General features: G+C 39.0%; 1 protein-coding gene across 8 annotated transcripts in view; it reads left to right on the top strand.

The window, feature by feature from the left end:
- Window positions 1-21,712, top strand: part of GRIA4 (glutamate ionotropic receptor AMPA type subunit 4) — a 291,186-nt gene that overhangs the window by 248,556 nt on the left and 20,918 nt on the right. For all 8 annotated transcript variants that reach the window (XR_015697457.1, XM_087721153.1, XM_014071708.2 and 5 more), the window contains 3 exons: window positions 1,121-1,491; window positions 5,763-5,961; window positions 8,244-8,491. Coding sequence is in view for 7 of the 8 variants with exons in the window: in XM_087721153.1 (XP_087577279.1) it covers window positions 1,121-1,491; window positions 5,763-5,961; window positions 8,244-8,491 (818 nt within the window). In the remaining variant the exon portion in view is untranslated. The remainder of the gene's footprint in view (window positions 1-1,120; window positions 1,492-5,762; window positions 5,962-8,243; window positions 8,492-21,712) is intronic.

The raw sequence follows: 21,712 nt of genomic DNA on the forward strand, positions 1-21,712 counted from the left end.
GGGGAGAATTGGATTTTATCAGCACTCTTGAGAACTCGTCAGAATCACTTCAAATTTTCCAAGACTTTTTTAAAAACTCTGCTGGTAAAACTGAATTGATTTTTTGATTTGGGATGGAGCAGTGAGTCCTTCTTTAATCTGTACACATTCAGAAATTCCCAAGTTTACGATTTGGCATTTCAAATGCCCAATGGAACATAAGCAGAAAAGGCTACAGAATACTATTTCTCAAAAGGGGCACCAAACATAGGATCAAACATGGGATTCAGGTAGCATGCCTCAACTAGATATACAGAGGGTTCAATTTGGAACTATTTACCATATTTCATACAATCTTTTTATAATATTAAACTACTATATCCCACAAGAAGCCTCATAAATTCACATATTATATAGGAGAAAAGCTATTCGAAGAACATATGTCTGCAGTAAAATCTGGTAGGTTGCTTGATTCTTATCTTTAAAAATGTGTTTGGATATCTACATTGAGCAAAAGAAATCCTTTACCAGCAATCATGAAGATCCACTGTACATTGATTTTACTGATCTATATAAAGCAAGTATCTGACTTAGCTTTCCATTGTCTTCCTGTTGATCTACCTATGTAGAAGGTTTCCTACATTGAAGAAGAATGATTTTACCTAATATAATATAGCATAATGTATATTTCAGGATACAAGCTTGTCTGGATTTACATTGCCTATGCCCCTATCTTTAAGTAGAGTAAAATCATACACATCTCTCAATTAACTGAAAATTATTCCGTCTAGAATTCTTCCTGGTGTGCTACCACTTTCTCCTTCCAAATGTCCACTCCTTAATTCCATTACAGTGTCTCCAGCACCCTATTTTTGCCATTAGCCTCTATGTTAGCCGTTCATTTTAGATCAGGGGTGTCAAACCCGCAGGCCTGATGCATCACATGCTGGCAACACCCACTCCCGGTTTAGCAAAGGGGGAAAAAGTCACGATATCTCATGTGGCGACGCCATGACGATGCAAGTTTGACACCCCAGTTGTTGATGGATGAAAACACGATGTATCATCCACTTGTTGCACAGTACAATGTCTTCTTGTTCCCCTAATCTCTATTTGTTTGGGTTCCCCTTTTCTTTTACAGAAAGCAGAAATTGCAGTTGCACCTCTGACCATCACTTTGGTGCGTGAGGAGGTCATCGATTTTTCTAAGCCCTTTATGAGCCTTGGCATATCCATTATGATCAAGAAGCCCCAGAAATCTAAACCAGGAGTTTTTTCCTTCCTGGACCCCTTGGCCTATGAAATTTGGATGTGCATAGTCTTTGCCTACATTGGAGTCAGTGTTGTCCTATTCCTGGTGAGCAGGTTTAGTCCATATGAATGGCATACAGAAGAGCCGGAGGACGGCAGAGAAGGACCCAGCGATCAACCTCCTAATGAATTTGGCATCTTCAACAGTCTTTGGTTTTCCCTGGGTGCCTTTATGCAGCAAGGATGTGATATTTCACCGAGGTGGGTAATAATGCTGAAATTGCTTCTAAGTTTGATCCCTAAGGGTATAGTAAGGATAAGGATAGTCATAATATATACCCCATGTATATAAGTACAGGCATTTTGTTATGATAACATCCTTAGTTTCTTAACTATTTTGTTTATGGAGTTGTAATTGTCTTATTTTCAATGTATCAAGCTATTACTGCCTTTCCATAGATTACTAATTCTTGGGTTTCTTTCTTTGTATTTGTATCCACCCTGACTACTATGATATGAAAATAAATGGAGGGGGATTCTCCCACCAAAAACCAACCACCCATGCACTTCCTGTTCCATTACTAAAATGAGATCAACTGTAGTCAAATGGTCAATGGTATGACAATATGGTGCCCCATAACAACTCATAATCATTGAAAGCACCACTTTGAAGGGAAGTAGAGCCCTTACTCTGAATAAAACAGGGAAGATGATACAGAACTTTTTCCTGTGACAATCAGACTAATATTCCCTACCATGGACATTTTCATCATCCACATGCTCAGCCAAATATCAACCTGGTTATCTTGGCAACGGGTTAATTTATTTCTCCTGAAAGACATTTTTTTATAATTTTCAGCCATTCTTTAATATCCTTCTCACCAAGAGAAAGAGATATGAAAAAGTTCAAAATAAAAGGATGGTTTATATCTTAATAATTCCCAATCTTGTGAATTCACTCTATCTTATTCATATTCTGTTCTCCCTTAGCTGATTTCCCTCATATACAGGGCGGGGCATAACCTTTTCCTAGGGGGTCACAGCAACACTTGTAATAACAACACAAATAATTCATACACCATTCGAAAGCCCATCAAAAACTGAGTTTATTGACACGATTTAATAGTCAGTATGACCACCATTAGCCCTTCGAACAGCATTCAAACGAGGTGGATAAGAACACAACAAATCTTCAAACAGTTCCGTTCGATTTTCCAGATTTTTCAACACAGTTTCCAAATTCATTCTCAAAGTTTCAACCGAATATCGATTTTGACCTTGCTCCTGAATCATCAGAGCTTCCACTTCATCCTTAATTATGGCCCCAATGTTCTCTGCCGGATTGAGATCTGGCGAATTTCCCGGCCAGACGTCATTGCCCCAAAATTCGACATTGTTTTCCTTTAACAATTGCTGAGTCGCATTTGCACGCATGCAAGGAGCTTTGTCATGAAGAAAGACAGCCTCACCAACCACCAAGACATTGTCTGGATCACTGAGAAATGGAATGACATTCTCCAATAAAATTTTCTCACGGAAATAACTGCCATCCCAGGATTCCCCTTTATCCTTCAAAACCCAATGCAGTTTCTTGGCTGTGAAAATGACGAAAATCCCGATGCAAGTCGGATTGCGAACGATTTGTCGATATCGTTCATGTTTGGCGATGTCGTCGACGTCTTTAGCCCAAATTCGATCGTTCTGGAAATTCGGTTTTCGAATGGCATAAACGAAGAATTCGTCAGATGGCGCCAAATGAAGAAAATCTTCCTCGGTCCATTCAGACAACCAATCGCACAACCAAAGCCGATCTTGAACGTGTGTTTGAGTTTTCAATGGTTTGCAAATGACGTGGAATGGCTTCAAACCTTCTCGTTCTCGATATCGGCCAATTGTCCTTTGATCAACTCGTTTTCCACGAATTTGAAGGATTTCTTGGGCCACTTTTCGGTTTCCTTTTCGTTGTTTGCGACTGCCAGTTGCAATGATGGCTTTGCTTTCTTGGGACAGTTGCAGAGGACGCCCTTCTCCAAATTTTGTGAAACATTCTTGGGCTGTTTTGTTCCAATTATCAGTAACCCAATCCGGATGACGTTTCAATTTGTTTGCAATCCATTTTCGATTGATAAACGTCGCTCCAGCATCGCGAGCCTCTCGAAAGGCAATGCATTTTATTCTGTCAATGATCCTTTGTTCTTCCGAATCGAATTTTCCAGCCATTCTTAAAGCAAATTTAACATTTAATAGCTCATTCAATTCAGTTTTTTATGGGCTTTAAAATGAGGTGTCGCGGAAGTTGTAAACTGCTGTCGATCTTGCTGTGACCCCCTAGGAAAAGGTTATGCCCCGCCCTGTATTTTGAAATACTTTTGAGGTTTCCCATGTTGACCTTCTTGAGACTAGCATGGCAGGAATATATGAAGTGTCTGACCCAAATTTCATCCAGTAGCTGGCCTATATTGTCAAAGAACAATATAGTTTTAAGTTACAAAGTTATAATCCACAATAGTACTTTGTTGGGGAGAGGAGATGCAAAGTTTAAGATTTTGTACTAGTTGGCATTATTTTTTATAAGGAAGCAAATCTATAAGGAATCATTTCATTAGCAGTCTGTTCATACTTATACACATAAATAATAGACAACCCCATTCCACTAAAATGTCTTGACAATTCCCATCAGCTGCACCCAGCATTTCATGAGACCTTGACTTGTTCATAGTCATTCATCCTTGGTCACTTCCAGGGCACGAGTGACTATGTTTTGGGTCGCTGCAAAACACTCTACATGGGGCTGCCCTTGAAGACCACCTAGAAGTGAACCAGTGCATTCAATGTTAGCACCCCTAAGTTTATAGACATTTCACTCCTGTTGCATGAGTTAAACCTCTGGGTGCAAAGGTTATGACCATTAAAGCTCTACATGACACAAGAACAGCCTATTCACCTCTCCATGGGGTTATCTGCCCATCCCACTAGATCAGATAAGGTGGACATGTTCCAGGTCCCTTCCCTGAAATATTACCATTTAGTGAGTTTTAGGAAGAACATTAAATATAATCAAGTAAACACCTAGACCCAAACACTTGTGATCTCATTTTTGCCATATATCCATTTTTTCTGTAGGAGAGCAAATCTTGGTATTAATATGAGAAAGAATAGTGAGAAACTGTTTACTAAATTGGTATGGTATGGTGTATGGTGTATGTATGGTACGGTACGGTACAGTAATAGTAATACCATATTTTCCCGAAAATAAGACAGGGTCTTACTTTCTTTTGACCCCTGAAATAAGCACTTGGCCTTATTTTTGGGGAGGTCTTATTATTTTTGAGGTGCAGGAGGCAATGAGTGTGATCACCTCATGGCTGCTGCTGTGTTTCAATATTTTGGGGGAGGGCTTATTTTTGGGAGAGAGCTTATTTTAGCACATGCTCTCAAAAGCCCGATTGGGCTTATTATCCAGGAAGATCTTATTTTCAGGGAAACAGGGTAGTAATAGTAATAGTATAATTATAATATAGTATAGTATAATAATACTACCCTGTTTCCCTGAAAAAAGACCTCCCCGGATAATAAGCACAATCGGGCTTTTGAGTGCATGCACTAAAATAAGCCCTCCCCCCCAAAATATTGCAAAACAGCAGCAGCCATGAAGTGACCACGCTTGTTGCCTCCTGCACCTCAAAAATAATAAGACCACCCCGAAAATAAGGCCAAACACTTATTTAAGGGGCCAAAAACACAATATAGCATAGTAATACTATAGTTATAGTTATAGTTATAGTTATAGTTATAGTTATAGTTATAGTTATAGTTATAGTTATAGTTATAGTTATAGTTATAGTTATAGTTATAGTTATAGTTATAGTTATAGTTATAGTTATAGTTATAGTTATAGTTATAGTTATAGTTATAGTTAGTTGTTGTAGTTGTAGTTGTAGTTGTAGTAGTTATAGTTATAGTTATAGTAGTTGTAGTTGTAGTTGTAGTTGTAGTTGTAGTTGTAGTTATAGTTATAGTTATAGTTATAGTTATAGTTATAGTTATAGTTATAGTTATAGTTATAGTTATAGTTATAGTTATAGTTATAGTTATAGTTATAGTTATAGTTATAGTTAGTTATAGTTATACTATAGTATAGTAATACTGTAGTATGGTAATATTATACTATAGTATAGTAATGGTAATAGTATAGTATTATGCTATTATTAATGTTCTAATCGATAAATACCCAAAGTGATTTCTCAGTACCTAGCTTGGAAATCATTCCATTAGCTACTGTAGCAAGCAGCTCCTTCTTGTAAGAGATAAATTAAATGTTTATTCAAAGTATATTAGATTTTTCTTCATTCCCCAGCTGTCGTTGCTACATGCTGGAGTGTGAATCAGTTAATAAAGAGAAATTTTATTAAACAGAACAACAACCTTATTATGTGACACTCACCATGCTTGTTGTTTGATGGATACATTTCCTGTAATCATTTATTTTGCTGCACCTTCTAGGAAAATAAACATATCTTATTGCTATTTAGGTCCCTCTCAGGTCGCATAGTTGGAGGCGTCTGGTGGTTCTTCACGCTAATCATAATTTCATCGTATACTGCTAACCTTGCTGCTTTCTTGACTGTTGAGCGAATGGTCTCTCCCATAGAAAGTGCAGAAGACCTCGCAAAACAAACAGAAATTGCATATGGGACTCTGGACTCTGGTTCAACAAAAGAATTCTTCAGAGTAAGTTGGTATGCTTCCTGAAATTCAATTTTTCCATCCAGTGTGCTGCTGGTACTATGTTCCATTACACCTAATCTGTTTTGCTTCTGTGGAAAATGCAATATCGAAGTTATTCCAGTGCTGTTTGTTTGTTTGTTTAAAAATAAAAAACAAGAACTGCTCTATTGGTTGACATTTGGGGTAAACACTTTAACCATCTGAGGATTCAGAGAGAGGTGATTCAAATAGAATTCTTTCCTGTTTAATGGGCAAAGCAGAGTACTGAAACACAAGGAGCTTTGATAGGCTTTTTGTGGTTATAAGGTGTATTTCAGGTTGGTTTTTGTTTTATAAATGTTGCAGACTTTGATGAAAAGCTATGCAGTTTTGCTACGTGCAGATACTGGATGAGAGAAAGTAATTGCATTGAAAATACATAGGATATGTTTCCAGCAGTTTGAGTAATCACATTAATTGTGTAAAGGTTTCATTTGTATGGTTCTCATTTTGTTTGCTATGTTATAAGATATATATGTATGTATGTATATATGTATGTACGTATACATACATACATACATACATACATACATACATACATACATACATACATACATACATACATACATACATACATACATATATATATATATATATATATATATATATATATATATATATATATATATTGTATTTGTGGTGATAAATAAATAAAGGGAGACTAGTATAGATCTATTTCAAGCTATTTAGTTCTCATCAGCTAGCCATACCCTTACTGGGCTTCGAACCCAGGGTATGGCTAGCTGATGAGAGCTAAATAGCTTGAAATAGATCTATACTAGTCTCCCTTTATTTATTTATCACCACAAATACAACACAAATGTAACAAAGGCAACAGTAAAAACATTGGGCTTCTGTCGTGATGGTCTCTTGTGACGAGCCGATAGACAGAGAATGGAAGCAGTCTGCTTCCTCCCGTATTTGGGCATACCAGGGGTTGTGACACTATATATACAGCTTCTGCCAACCTAGCAGTTTGAAAGCATGTAAAAATGCAAGTAGAAAAATAGGAACCACCTTTGGTGGGAAGGTAACAGCATTCCATGCGCCTTTTGCATTTAGTCATGCCGGCCACATGACCATGGAGACCTCTTCGGACAGCGCTGGCTCTTCGACTTTGAAATAGAGATGAGCACTGCCCTCTAGTGTTGGGAATGACTAGCACATATGTGCGAAGGGAACCTTTACCTTTTTAAGATATAAAAAATACCTTCCAGCAGCTTGGAAACAAGAAATGTAAAGTACCTCTAGGTCCCACTGATATAAGCATGCATTAACGTCCTTTCAAATATGATCTAACATATTTTCCTTTAGCTACAGTATATTCATTTGTTGACATTAAATGGGGTCTCTAGAAATGTTGGCCACAGAAAAACAAGAAACTCATAAATTGCTGCAGTCTTTAAATACAAGTGACATATTTCTGAATAGAAATGTATAATGCTATGGTGTAAATCTCACTGTTATCAAGGAAACATAAAACCTGATAAACAGTGGTATCTGTTGTCACTTGTATTCTTGGCCTCTGTCCAAAATACGAACTGGATATGGTTCACTCAAACTGTTCGAGATGTGCTAAGCAATATGTTGGATCCAGAATCACTCATATTTAAATTAGAACCATTAAAAATAAAATTTTCAGGTAAGAATAAGGAAAGTGAGATGGTTCAACATCAAGCTAATCCCAAGGTGCGAAGATATTTTGAGAACCTCAGGCAGAGAAGATTATAACTGTCAACTCCCAGGCACTGTGCCAGAAACAGAGACAGAACTTCTGGCCCCCTCTGAATCAGCTGATCCGTGGGCTGTGGGCCAAGGTTAAGGGGCCTCTTGCACCTCAAAAATAATAAGACTCCCCAAAAACAAGGCCAAGTGCTTATTTTGGGGGTCAAAAGAAAATAAGACCCTGTCTTATTTTTGGGGAAACACGGTAGTACTCAATAGATTTACTGCCATTCATTCAGACACCTAGTTACTGTTGTATGCATTTATGTATATAATGTTTTTTGTTCTGGATTCTATCTTTGAAGGACATCAAGAACTAGGCATAAAATAGTTAAAATATGTTAGCTGTATGCCTGTCAAAACTGCAGTCCCTTTCAATGAAAGCATCTCATTCTATCAAAAGAGACCTATTTCCTATTGTGGAGCAACCAAATGACCCTTGACTGTATTTGAGATCTCAACCAGGTTTTGCAAGGTTCTTGTTCCTTTGTTGCATCTAACCTCCTTTTAATTTCCTTCAGAGATCTAAAATAGCAGTATATGAAAAGATGTGGGCCTACATGAGCACAACAGACCCTTCCGTCTTCGCTAGGACCACAGCTGAGGGCGTGGCCCGTGTCCGCAAGTCCAAGGGCAAGTTTGCCTTCCTCCTGGAGTCCACCATGAATGAATACATTGAGCAGCGAAAGCCATGTGACACCATGAAAGTGGGCGGAAATCTGGATTCGAAAGGCTATGGAGTAGCCACACCAAAGGGTTCTTCATTAAGGTGGGTGGAATAATATAACAATATAAAATGTGTTGTTATAGTATTCCACCTTCCCTGATGTCCCTGATCTAGTTCTTTTTGTGTTTTTCTGTCGACATGGTATGTTCTGTTTTCTTTTTTCCATTTCATATTTTTGATCGTCCAGGAGGTAACAGTTGCTCACAGCAAAATCCATTAAATAAGTGACATTTAGTGTGTATCGTCCAAGGCCATATAAAAACCATACTCTCTGAACACTGCTTCCAAGTCTTTTTATAAAACAAAGGCCCAAGACCTGATGTTTACGCACAATGACTTTTTAAAACAAAACTGCAAAATTCTGCAGAACAGCTTGTGAAATTATGGTCTTTAAAGTATTTGAAGCTCTTAATATTGCTGTACTGAAGTATGGATAATCCTTGACTTACAACCACAATTGAGCCCCAAAATTTCTTTTGCTAAGACAACAGTTGTTAAGCGAGTTTTGCCCCATTTTATAAACTTTCTTGGGCCAGTTGCTAAGAGAATCACAGTACTTCTTAAGTTAGTAACACATTTGTTCAGTGAATCTGGCTTCCCCATTGACTTTGCTTGTCAGAAGGTAGCATTTATCTTTTTTTTTAATTTCTTTTATTGTTTTAACAATAACAACCTTGGTTGTTGTTGTTAGTTGTTGTTAGTTGCGAAGTCATGTCCAACCCATTGTGCCCCCATGGACAACATTCCTTCAGGCCTTCCTGTCCTCAAATGTTTCCCATAAGGAATAATGTAGTGCATCACAAGTTAGCTCACACCAACAAGGTCTAGCTTGTGTGTTGAGTACCAGACAAATGATGAGTACCGGGACAAAAGTTTCACATTGAAATGCATTGGGCACCAAATTTGATAAGTTTCAAAGCAGCTGAGTACTACTGTACTTGGTTGCTATTGTGTATAGGTTTTGTAAAAATTTATCTTTTTAATATTGTCAACCACCCAGAGTTACTTTGGGGTAAGATGGGTGGATGGATGGATGGATGGATGGATGGATGGATGGATGGATGGATGGATGGATGGATGGATGGATGAATGGACGGACAGACAGACAGATGGGTAGGTGGGTGGGTGGGTAGGTAGCAGTGACGTGCAGTCAGGGGAGGCAGGGGAGGCAGAGCCTCACCACTGTCATCATGAAAAGAAAATGAAATGTAAAAGGAAAAAGGCTGAGGTAGTTGCTGCCAGAGTCACAGTGGATGACTCTGCTTAGTGCTTAACTGTTTAAAAAAGCCTCTAAAAAGTGCCCTCTACAGGAGGAGGCCGGAGAACCACATGCCTCATTTAGTCTGTCTGACTTTATGATCACTCGAGCAGAGTTAAGCAAGGGTTAAAAGCTGAAAAATTCCTTATGTAGATAAGGCACGTGGTTCTCTTGCCTCCTCCTGTAGAGGGCATTTTTAGAGGTTTTTTTAAACAGTTAAGCAGAGTCATCCATTAGGGACTCTGGAAGCAGCAAGCCCAGCCTGACCTCAGCAGCTCTTGCCTTTTTCCTTTTACATTTTTACATTTTCGTGATGGCAGGCAAGAGCAGATTTGAAATCCTCTGTGAAACAGCTGGAAAAGGTATGTGGGTCGGAGGTAGGGGGAGGAATTCAAAATTAATGTAATTTGTAAGTAATTGTAAATAATTTTTTTGTGTGTGTGTGCACGCATGTGTGTTTGTTTCTTCACTCAAACAAACTCTCTCTCAATTTGAGAGTTTATTTTATTTATTTATTTATTTATTTATTTAATTAATTGGTTTGTATGCCACCCACTCTCAAGAGACTCAGGGCGGCTAAAGGATTTCAACTCTGCTCTTGCCTGCCATCATGAAAATGTAAAAATGTAAAAGGAAAAAGGCAAGAGCTGCTGAGGTCAGGCTGGGCTAGCTGCTTCCAGAGTTATAGAGCCTATCTGAGACAGGGGGAGAAGAATGCCTCACCAGCCATAAACCTCACCACACGTCACTGGTAGATAGGTAGGTAGGTAGATAGGTAGGTAGGCAGGCAGGCAGGCAGGCAGGCAGACAGACAGATCTACAATAGATTTACAATACAAGACATGTCACTTTTTCAGTGCTAGTAACTTTGAACAGTCACTAAATAAATGTTTGTAAGTCAAGGACTATCAGTGTAGCATATAAATTCACTCAAACAAAAGAAAAAAACTTTTCCAAATGAGAATATTAAATATATTGCAATGCAATTCCTTGTTCAGTTTATTCTGAAGTAAGTCACAATCTCTTCAGTGTAATTTATTCTCATAAGAATGAATACATGAAGTTGAGGTTGAGAATAAGTCCCACTGGAAAGAAAAGGAGGCTTACTTAGAACAGAACATGTTTAAGATGATGCCGAACCTATTTGTTTTTATATGCAAGCTGATTTGATTTGCAGATAAAAACAATCTCCCCCCCCCTTTGATTTGTGTTCAAAGGAAATAATCTACAAAGCATTCTGAATAATGGCAACCGAAAAAGCTGTGGACAATTTCAGATTATCCAAAAAATGTATTTCTCTTATAGTTCAGCCTCAAAAAATCCCCAGTCCCTCAGTTTAATGTATGCAAAGCAAGAAAAACATGGCAAAATAAAATTGTTCATGCAATGCAATTTTCATCCTTGCAGGACTCAAGGACAACTGTTTAAAGCATATAAGTGATATCATCCCACTGCATTGCTTATTGTTTATGGAAAGTACCCGATAAATTCAGATAGAAATTAAAAAGTAAAAAGAAAAAAGAAATATTTAAAAATAGAAGCTTCGTGAAGAGAGGCATCCAGCCCAACCAAAGGCCCAGCCAGAGATTGCAAATTCTTTGGTGAATCTAGAAACCCTTCTTTGAGGCTGTAGTAGCAATTGAAGCATTCTTCAGTCCTGGGTTTTCTTCCTTCTCTCAGACTTGGCTCTGTTCCTAGAAAACAAATCAGATTGCAACTGGATCCTGGACTAGCCCATTTTCTCAATGGCTTCTGCAAAATTAATAGCCTTTGAAGAAACCATATTTCTCAAGCCTATCTGATTGCTATTGTGCTGTATAACATTGGGCTTGGCAGAGTAGAGACAGGGGAGAAGGAAAAAGCTGTTTCTGCAAAATTACAACTGTGGACATTCAAGGCTAGAGGGAGAGATGTCCTGCTCTGTTTTTTTCTCCTTCTCCTTGCATAGAATCATTAGTGATATGTTGACATTTGGTGGGATGAAAGAAAGTTGTGAATGAGTTCAGGAAATCGGAAGGGTTAGGGTTAGTCTCGATGGTGTAAATACCCTTGTATTTCCTGGGCATTCTGCATCCTTGGACTGCTCTAAGCACTTTTGGAATGACTTCTGTACAATTTTGCTTTCTACTAAATACAAAGTAGTTATTTGTCTGTATACTGTGCAACTTGTACTGGGAAAGTTGAAGAGCCGAGGTGGCGCAGTGGTTAAATGCAACACTGCAGGCTACTTCAGCTGACTGCAGTTCTGCAGTTCGGCTGTTCAGATCTCACCGGCTCAGGGTTGACTCAGCCTTCCATCCTTCCGAGGTGGGTAAAATGAGAACCCAGATTGTTGTTGGGGGCAATATGCTGACTCTGTAAACCGCTCAGAGAGGGCTGAAAGCCCTATGAAGCGGTATATAAGTCTAACTGCTATTGCTATTGCTAAAGTTGCGTCTCCAGATTGGCTGCTGTTTTAGTAGTCAGGTTCGGTCATTCTAATCCCAATTATTTAAGAAGAAAGAAGTATGCATTGCTGTATATGGTCCAGGTTGCTCTAAGTGTGTGTGTGAGAGAGAGAGAGGTGGAGGAGGGAGGGAGGGAGGGAGAGAGAGAGAGAGAGAGAAAGAGAAAGAGAAAGAGAGACAGAGGAGAGAAGGGGGAGAGAGGGAAAGAGATCTTAAGAATTTACTAGGTGGTAATGGGCTATCTTCCAATTTGGGTTGGCTTGAAAATATGAGCTGCTGTTCTCCCCACGCCCAACCCTTAGAAGTAGTTTTGTTTTATTTCCAAGCTGTTTTGACTCAAACTGCAAAGCTCACTGATCATTACTGAACTTGTTTATCTCTCATGGTCCATACAAGATAGGTGTACCAAATTCCTTTTTGCATCTTTGAAGGTATGGATTGTAGCCTTGTTCAAGAGAATGTTGTCCAAATTAGGCAATACCAGTTTCAACCATACTTCACCATGAATGATATTTTAGATGGAAATTATGGGTTTCTTGAGTGAGATGCTGGATGATGTAGCCCCAGGGGTGTTAAATTCGTGGTGTCACAATGGCATCGTGTGATGTGTCCTGACTTTTTTCTCCGAGCGATAAACTGGGCGTGGGCAGCATGTGACGCTTCCAGCCCACGGGCCGCAAGTTTGACAGCAATGCTGTACTGGAACATAACTGGAGGTGCCAGTCAGGGAAGGCTGGCAAAGATTTGTCGATGTTTCTTATGAAGTGCTAATATCCATTTAAGATGGAGACACCCTAAGGCACCTGAGTTCTTGGTTACCTCTTTTGCCTATCTGAAACTGAATTTTCAAAACAGAAGCTTTATGCTGGTCTTGATTATAATATCCTTTTCCCTTTCTTCAATTATTTTAGCACAAAGACAGGCATTTTTTTATTTTCCTTTTGTAATGTTAAAATATTTTTGTTTTTGTGGTAATGAAATCATGAATTGCAGTCCTAATTTTTTCAGCAGCTCTATTTGTCCAGCTAGTGATATCCAATTTTTAGGTTGTTCGAAAAAGGTATTTGCTAAAACATTGATTTGGGAGGGAGTGGGCAGAATTCTTATTAAAACAAAGACTAGATTTGTTTGTTTCCCCTCCAATTTTATAATGGCAATTTCCTAAAATTATTATGTTATCTTTGTGTGTGCTTGCGGTTGTGCTTGTACATGTGCATGTTATGTCAAGAAGGAGTTGACAAGCTGATTGATTAGCTTGCTTTTGATTTGAATTGTGATGTTTCTGTCATTTGGAAGGTTGCAATTGGACTGACTTTGGTACATTTTTTTCTAATAACAATGGATTTTCTATTTTTTTCTAAGATTTCTCAGCCATTCTAGAAGGTTTGGTGTTCCCCTGTTCTGTTATGATTAATTTCCATCATTTTAGTTCACTGATTCCCAGAATGTCAGTTTTCAATTTTGACATCTCTGCTCTGATACCAAATTTATTTTGATTCATGGGGCAATGGGATTTAAGGAAGCTCATTTACTCTTGGATTGGGCTATCCATACCATCTGTAACATTTGATCCATTCAGAGTGAAACACACCACTATGGGCCTCTGGCATACCATCATAGAAACCCAAAAAAAGAGCTGAAGTGGCACAGTGGTTAGGGTGGAGTACTGCAGGCCACTTCAGCTGACTGTTATCTGCAGTTCAGCGGTTCTAATCTCACCGGCTCAAGGTTGACTCAGCCTTCCATCCTTCCGAGGTGGGTGAAATGAGGACCCAGACTGTGGGGGCGATATGCTGACTCTGTAAACTGCTTAGAGAGGGCTGAAAGCCCTATGAAGCGGTATATAAGTCTAACTGCTATTGCTAAAAATAGCTCTAGGAGCTGGGTAGTGTGCATGATGGCAGTTTCAATGCCCTTGTTTTCCAGAGACCAGGCATGTGCACAAAGCTGTTCAAAACTTGCCCCTAATGGAAAGGCCCCTGTGGGACAACACATTTGGGATATGAGAACTACCAACTAGCAAGAAGAATGCAAGTGAGTAAGGCTGATAAGACAGTAACATGGCTTCTTAGGAGACATCAAGATCACCTAATATCAAAGGAAGACAGATCTCATAAAAGCAGATATTGCCATCTATGACCTTAGTGAGCAACTCAACACTGTCCTGTAGAGATTCTCGGTCATCCAAGTGATGGTTGTCCGAAAGGTGCTTTTTCAGGACGCAACTGGACTTTCTTGTTTTTTTTTCTTTTGAAGATGTTTCACTTCTCATCCAAGAAGCTTCTTCAGCTCATCCATTCCCCACTATCCTGTCAGAGCTGAAGAAGCTTCTTGAATGAGATGCGAAACATCTTCAAAAGAAAAAACAAGGAAGTCCTGTTGCCTCCAGAAAAAGCATCTTTGGGCCAACACTGTCCCCTTGAAACTGTCTAAGGTGCTGTCCCAAAGGGACTATTTCAAAAGGTAACTGGACTTTTTGGTTATTTTTGGAAGATGAAAACGCTTCTTGGATGAGAAGTGAAACATCTTCAAAGAAAAACCAGAAAGCCCAAGTTGCCTCTTGAAAAAGCACCTTTGGGCCAACACTGTCCACTTGAAACTGTCTAAGGTGCTGTCCCAAAGGAACTATTTCAAGAGGTAACTGGACTTTTTGGTTATTTTTGGAAGATGAAGAAGCTTCTTGGATGAGAAGTGAAACATCTTCAAAAGAAAAAAACAAGTAAGTCCAGTTGTCTCTTGAAAAAGCACCTTTGGGACAACCATGACCTGAATGACTGAGCATCTCCATAGACATGTCTAATAGGCTGCCTGAAACAAATGATGCAACAAGGGACCAGCAGTGGAAGGCAAAGAAAGAAAAGAGGACGACAACTGATTGTGTTGTTTGCCCCTTTTGCCAAGCCTCTAACAAGTAAGTCTTTCATCACCCCCACCCCCGGTCTTCGCAACTCCTACAGTCCATTTTTTTAGTGGGAGAAGACTGAAAATCATCACATATTGTGACTGTTACTCTCGCCTGCAACAACTTAGTACAAACAATGACAACATAATGTATGTTTTCCCAGCTCAGTTGAAGATCTAGCAGCTTCTTTGGCAAAAAGTATGTTGAGTTTGGTTAGATTTACATTTGATCAGGACTTTTTCGGTTTTGCAGATTTGTCTCTTTGCACATTCATTATTCAATATATTATGTCAATGCAAAAACAGTATTCAGAAAACCCATAAAAATGGGTTAAAGCAGTAACGAAATTACTTGTGTTCTGTAAATGCAACTCAGGTATCAGTTACGATGTAGGACATGCATCATTTTCTGAATTCAAGAATAAATTGTCCATATATTTACTGAAGGTTTTGCTGTAGAACATTAAGTAGTGTTAACGATTGGATCAGGTTTGGACAATTTTCTTCATTGCTTTAGGACACAGCCATCCATTTTCTCTATTTCTCTGTAGTTTCCCTCTTTAGCTTCATAGACATTCATCATCATCAATAATGCTGATAAAATGAAGACAAATTCTTTAGAAGAAGTAGAGAGAATTGTGAATCTCTTGGAATTTTGGTAACCAGAAGCAATGATTTAAATTCTAAAGATGTATGAGAAGTTCCTAAATTCAGTAAAACTAGATTTCCAGCATTGAAGCCATCAAAAACATTGTTATAAATGGGAAAGTGTCAAGCAAATGCGAACACTCAGGAGATAATAATTGATAGCTGATGGCGTAGGCTCAGGATTTTTGCTGCTATGAATTGTTTTATTATTACAAAGACAATTTCTCATGATTAAAAAAAGAGTTTGGCTTGGAATAAGGAAGGATGTTTTTTTTCCCCAAAAAAACTATAGGATAGCAAAGAGTTAGAAATATATATTGTTTTTGCATTGAACTATCCCGCTGTACTTATCATCCAGTACCCCCTTATGAATTGTTTCACTCTCACAAGAACAGCTCTTTAGCCAGAAATAGTCCGGGTTGATAGTTGCAGTAATTTTATAGTGAGTCATTGACAATTTATGAGGAGATTCTACTAAGGTTTCAGCTTCACAGTAGAGTATCTATGATAGCTAATCTTGAGGGTGTAAATACCCTTGTACTCAGTGGGCATTCTGCATCCTTTGACCTCTCTAAGCATTTTTTGGAATTACTTCTGTACAATTTTGCTTTTTACTAAATAAATACAAAATAGTTATTGGTTTAGGTACTATGTTGTGCCTCCAGATTGGCTGCTGTTTTAGTAGTCAGGTTTGTTCATTCTATTCCCAATTATTTAAGAAGAAAGAAATCCTCATTGCTGTATATGGTCCAGGTGGCTCTAATTGTGTGTGTGTGAGAGAGAGAGAGAAAGGCTCTAACTGGGTGTGTGTGTGAGAGAGAGAGAATAGAGAGACAGAGAGACAGCCCATATTACATACAGCTAAGATTGTTTATTCACTACTGCCAATTTTAAATTGCGTTTGCAATTCAGCAAGTGTTTGGGCAAATGTGAGGAGAAAATTATTAGAAGTTTTAGATGGTTTTCCCTATTGGTGCAATCTAAAATACGTAATTGAAAAGTATTTCCTCTATGAATTTCTACCTATTCCTATTCTCTCTACCTCAGGGTGTCAAACTCGTGTTGGTCATGTGAGGTATTGTGACTTTTTCCCCCTTTGTTAAAATGGGGGTGGGCGTGGATAGTGCATGACGCATCCAGCCGCGAGGTTGACGTCCCGGCTCTACCCTAATTTCAAATGACAAAAATGTCTGCTGAGCCCTCCTTACCAGTAATTTTGAGACTGTTCTACCCATTCTGAGATGAACTGTGACAAAAGTGTTAGAAGAATCACAGTGGAATATAGGTCTATAGATCAGCGTAATATGAATTATATGGTGCTTCTTTAATTTATGCTAAGATAGAAAAAGATGACCGGTTCTTTTTGCTAACCTGCTCTGATGTTTTACTTAGCACCTCATACTTTATGAAATAGGAACTGGAAATTGTAGAAGTTTCATAAAATCCTCACTTGGGCTGTAAGACTCTTGCCCGAAGCCTATGAAAATCAGGTGCAATGAAATTGTTGAAGGTAGTTTTAACACATCAAAATGATGAGGTTTTCTCCACAATATTACATAAGTGCCTCCCTAATCTAAACAATCAGATGAAGTGTGATTTTAAAGACTCAAAAATTAATTAAGGAGGCCCTGAACACTAAGGCATATAATAGTTTGGAGCTATTGTTCCTAAGGAGAGGCATAAAAGGGTTATCTGGGAGAATATGCATATTGGGAAGACATTAGCATTTAAAGTAGGTTGTTCTTTTCTTTATGTCATTGCAGTTCCTATATACTGTAGATTAAGGTCAAATGCTATTTTGATAGTGATCACCTATCACTTTTCTTAGAATTAAAGGAGGCACAGCTTGAAATGAAAATGAAAGCTAGAGCCCTATGTTTCTGATAGACACATAAAATCCATGTTTTTACGAGAGGGAGATTTAGTTCAGAGTAAATTAGTTGCATTAGTTCATTTATTATAGATAACCACTGCAGAGCTAATCATTTGGTATAACATTTCCAACGATTGGTAGTCGCCAGAGGAGTCAATTAAGAATTAAGGACCCTGGGTTTAAATTCATGGTTTGACCAGGTAATGCCTCGTGATAATGCCAAGAGAGATTTGGTTAATCAATTACCCCCAAAACAGAACCCCATGGAAGTATCAGTCCACATAGTTTTACAATGCAATTCTTTTTATATAAACAGCTGACTAGAGATGATATAATGGCGTAGTGGAATCAACAGCTAAATCAAGCAAAGCATCTACTTGGGAGTTTGATATTTATTTATTTATTTATTTATTTATTTATTTATTTATTTATTTATTTATTTATTTATGTATTTAGTTAGTTAGTTAGTTAGTTAGTTAGTTATCTATCTATCTATCTATCTATCTATCTATCTATCTATCTATCTATCTATCTATCTATCTATCTATCTATCTATCTATCAAACATGTTACACGTTCCGCCCGGCCATTGTAAGCAGGATGGTATGGGGCGGTGGGAGCATGGCGGATCTTAAACTCCTCAGTTTAAGAGAATTAAACAAGGCTGCATCTTGCCCTGCTATTACCATTCCATTTCTAAATAAATTCTGTAGTCATTTCGCTAATAAAAATAGCCTTTTCCCAACCAAATATTGCAGGCAGGTTAAGAGCAGAGATACCACAGACAACAATAGGTTTAGAGAAGGTTCTCTGAAGTTTATCTATCTTTACAAGGGGCACCAGATAACAGTGGGTCCATGACAATTCACTGCAGGCAACTCACCACAGTCAACTCACCACAGAGAGCTTGCCGCGGGACAAGAATTATACTAATATTGAAGAAATAGTGGAAAAGAATCATTAAAGAAAGGATGCCTAAGGAGGGACAAAATGAAACGTGAATGACAAAAATAAAAATATTTTGAAAGATTATTTTAAATAATTAAATTGAATTGTTGAATTGTCCCATAGCAAGTTCTCCTGTGGTGAGTTGGCCATGGTGAGTTGCCCCATGGCAAGTTGGCCATGGTGAGTTGACCATAGCGAATTGGCCATGGTGACTTGACCATGGCAAGTTGGCTGCAGTGAGTTGTCCCATTCCAGATACAGTTAGAATAGAATTCTTTACTCTTTATTGGCCAAGTGTGATTGGACACACAAGGAATTTGTCTTTGGTGCATATGCTCTCAGTGTACATAAGGAGAATAAAACACATTCATCAACAATAAAAAGATACAATAGTGATACAATAATCAAGGTTACTAATAAGCTACCAAATTGTACTAAGAAACAAATCAAAACAATATAAATTGAAAGATACAAGCAACATGGTTAGCTGAGCCAACTTTTTCTCCCCATCAATGCTTCTGCCATCTTTTAATTCCTCTACCTTGAGAACATTTCTGTTTGTGTACATGGCTTATCTGCTTAGGGTAGTTCCCTGTTAGTGCTTATCATAGTACCTTGCATTGGGAGAAGTCTTTCCAGCTATGGTGATGCAGTGGTTAAACAGTATTGCAGGCTAATTCTGCCAACTGCTAGCAGTTCTATTCTCTCCAGTTAAAGGTTGACTCAGACTTCCATCCTTTCAAGGTTGGTAAAATGGGGACCCAGATTGTTGGGGGGAATATACTGACTCTGTAAACTGCTTAGAAAGGACTGTGAAGCACTGTGAAGCAATATATACCTCTAAGTGCTATAGCTAAAACTGAAGAGGCAAGACAAAAGGGATCAACTTTCATCTGTCCAGACCCAGGGGAATAGTTTGGCTGTTACTGGAGTATGATTCAATTAATAATATCTGGTTTGAAATAGGGACAGACAGAATGATTTTGACTTTTGTGATTACATAATTGGTGTGAATTTTTTCCATCTTCTGTGACAAAGTTGTGTAAGATTAGGGTGGCTGTACAGGTAATCCTTGAGTTATGACTGTAAGGAGCCTAGTCATTAAACAAGTTCCACAAGTGATCACCTTCTTAATGATTCCTGTCGCAGTCTCACTGATGCAGTCATTAAGCAAGTGCACTGGTCAGGGGTGGGTTCCTACCGGCTTTGGTACCAGTTCGCGGCGCATGTGTGCGCAGTTCAATGTAAATTGTTCTGCTCATGTGCAAAGCTAATAAAAACTAATTTAAAACATGCCAGCAGAGTCCAGGGAACTGGTTCGAGGGCGTGGCCAGCCAGGCCAAATTACCACTACTGGGTCATCCAAAGTGGTGCAAACTGGTAGAAACCCACCTCTGGTGCTGGTCATGAAGTGGAGTATGGGATACCTTGGGGAGGAGCCTCCTAAAAACAAACATTCCAAAAGATTGTGAGAAAATCACCTGCTTGCAGAATGGCATGAAGCTTGCCTTTGTAGGAAAACTAAGCCTCTCATCAGCTGGGCACCTCTGTCAAAAGCTGCAGAAAAACAGAAAGCTAAGTGGGCTGCTTCTGGGCCCTGGAACTGGCTGAGGCGCAGGTGGAATACTGCAAGTTGCAACATCTTCACATGTACTGGTAGCCTTTGCAGCCATCCTGAGGTTCCTCCGGATGGCAGAGTTGTCTGGGTTGACAGCAGGCCAATGGCCTCTGGGGACCTAGGTGGAAAGAAGCAGACCCAAAGACTTAGAGGATCCATTGGCTGGATGGGGGCGAGATAGGTAGTGGGGGGCACGACAGCATCCTTGCAATCAGTCCTAGGGGTGAATGACTGTTGGGAGTGCTGCAGCTGCCATAACTTTGAAACAGGGTCATAAGTAGCTTTTTTTGGAGGGGGGGTCCAGTATAAGTTTGAACATTTGATAAGTGACTATTCATAAGTCAAGGACTACCTGTACGTTTCTACTTAGTAACTGAATGATATTTCTAAATTTATATTTAGAAATCTGATTAAAGCTTGATTGTGAAAATGTAGTGTTAACGGATTTGACATACGTTGTCCGGAATCAAATTGTTCATTGCTGATAATAAAAGAAATTCCAGATTACTTACTAAAGTCTTGGTCAAACAGAGCTCAGTGAACTTTTGCTAGTGCAATACAATAAGGCAGTGATGGTTTTGTTGCCAAGTGCCCAAAGCGCATGCATGTGTGCTTGAATGCACATGCGCCTCCCCCAATCCCCAAAATGCAATGTGAGTGCCCCCTGCACATGTGCCCCCTCATGCCCTGTTTTGGCTTTCAGGTTGGTGCAGGAGGATTTCCAGGCCCAAAACGGGGCACGAGTTGGGTGTTTCACGTGGCACTCCCACACCCTGTTTTGGCTTCCAGTTGGTGTAGGCAGCAGAAATGGAGTTAGAAAGGTAGGGTGTGCTGGGGGGGATCTGCGGAAATTGGGGAAGGCCCCACCTCCTATGCATGCACAGCAGAGACCCAAAGATCAGCTGACTGGTGGAAGGTATGCACACATGCGTGATGGAGCTGCGCTGGGGCGATGTCTGGTGTACTTGCAGAGAGGGCTCTGCATGTCACCTGTGTCACAGGTGCCATAGGTTCACCATCATGGCAATAAGGCATTGATGAATTATGAGGATAGCATGTTTATTTTACTACTACTTTGAGTGAGAAAAAACACATGGAAGTTTCCCCAACATTTCAATTCAAGGAAACATGACTGTCTTTTCTGATTATTCTGTGCAAGGAAGAGGAATGAATATGGATTCTAGATCACTGTTTCTTAATCTCAACAACTATAAAATGTTTGGATTACAAGTCCCAGAATTCCCTGGCCAGTCGACTGGCCAGGAAATTCTAGGAGTTGAAGTCCATATGTCTTAAAGATGTTAAGGTGGAGCAACAATGTTCTAGAGTGCAAAATACAGTTAAGCAGAATTATAACTTTCGGGGGGGGGGGCACTTAAGAGATCTCTGTTTGAAGAAAATAGCAAATGCATGGATTTTTTTGTAAACGTTTTTAAAAGGCTTTCTATATAGACCATGTTAAATGTTGGCCAAGAAAAAAAATGGCCAGAATTTATCTATTTTATCTCTTTGATTGCAACTTTGTAGCTATTAAAAAGCAGTGTGAAATGAATGTGTTTTTTACATGGCCT

The sequence above is a fragment of the Thamnophis sirtalis genome, unplaced genomic scaffold (assembly GCF_051295495.1).
Source record: "Thamnophis sirtalis isolate CommonGarterSnake01/CBP01778 unplaced genomic scaffold, rThaSir2_p1.2 scaffold_8, whole genome shotgun sequence".
Classification (NCBI taxonomy): domain Eukaryota; kingdom Metazoa; phylum Chordata; class Lepidosauria; order Squamata; family Natricidae; genus Thamnophis; species Thamnophis sirtalis.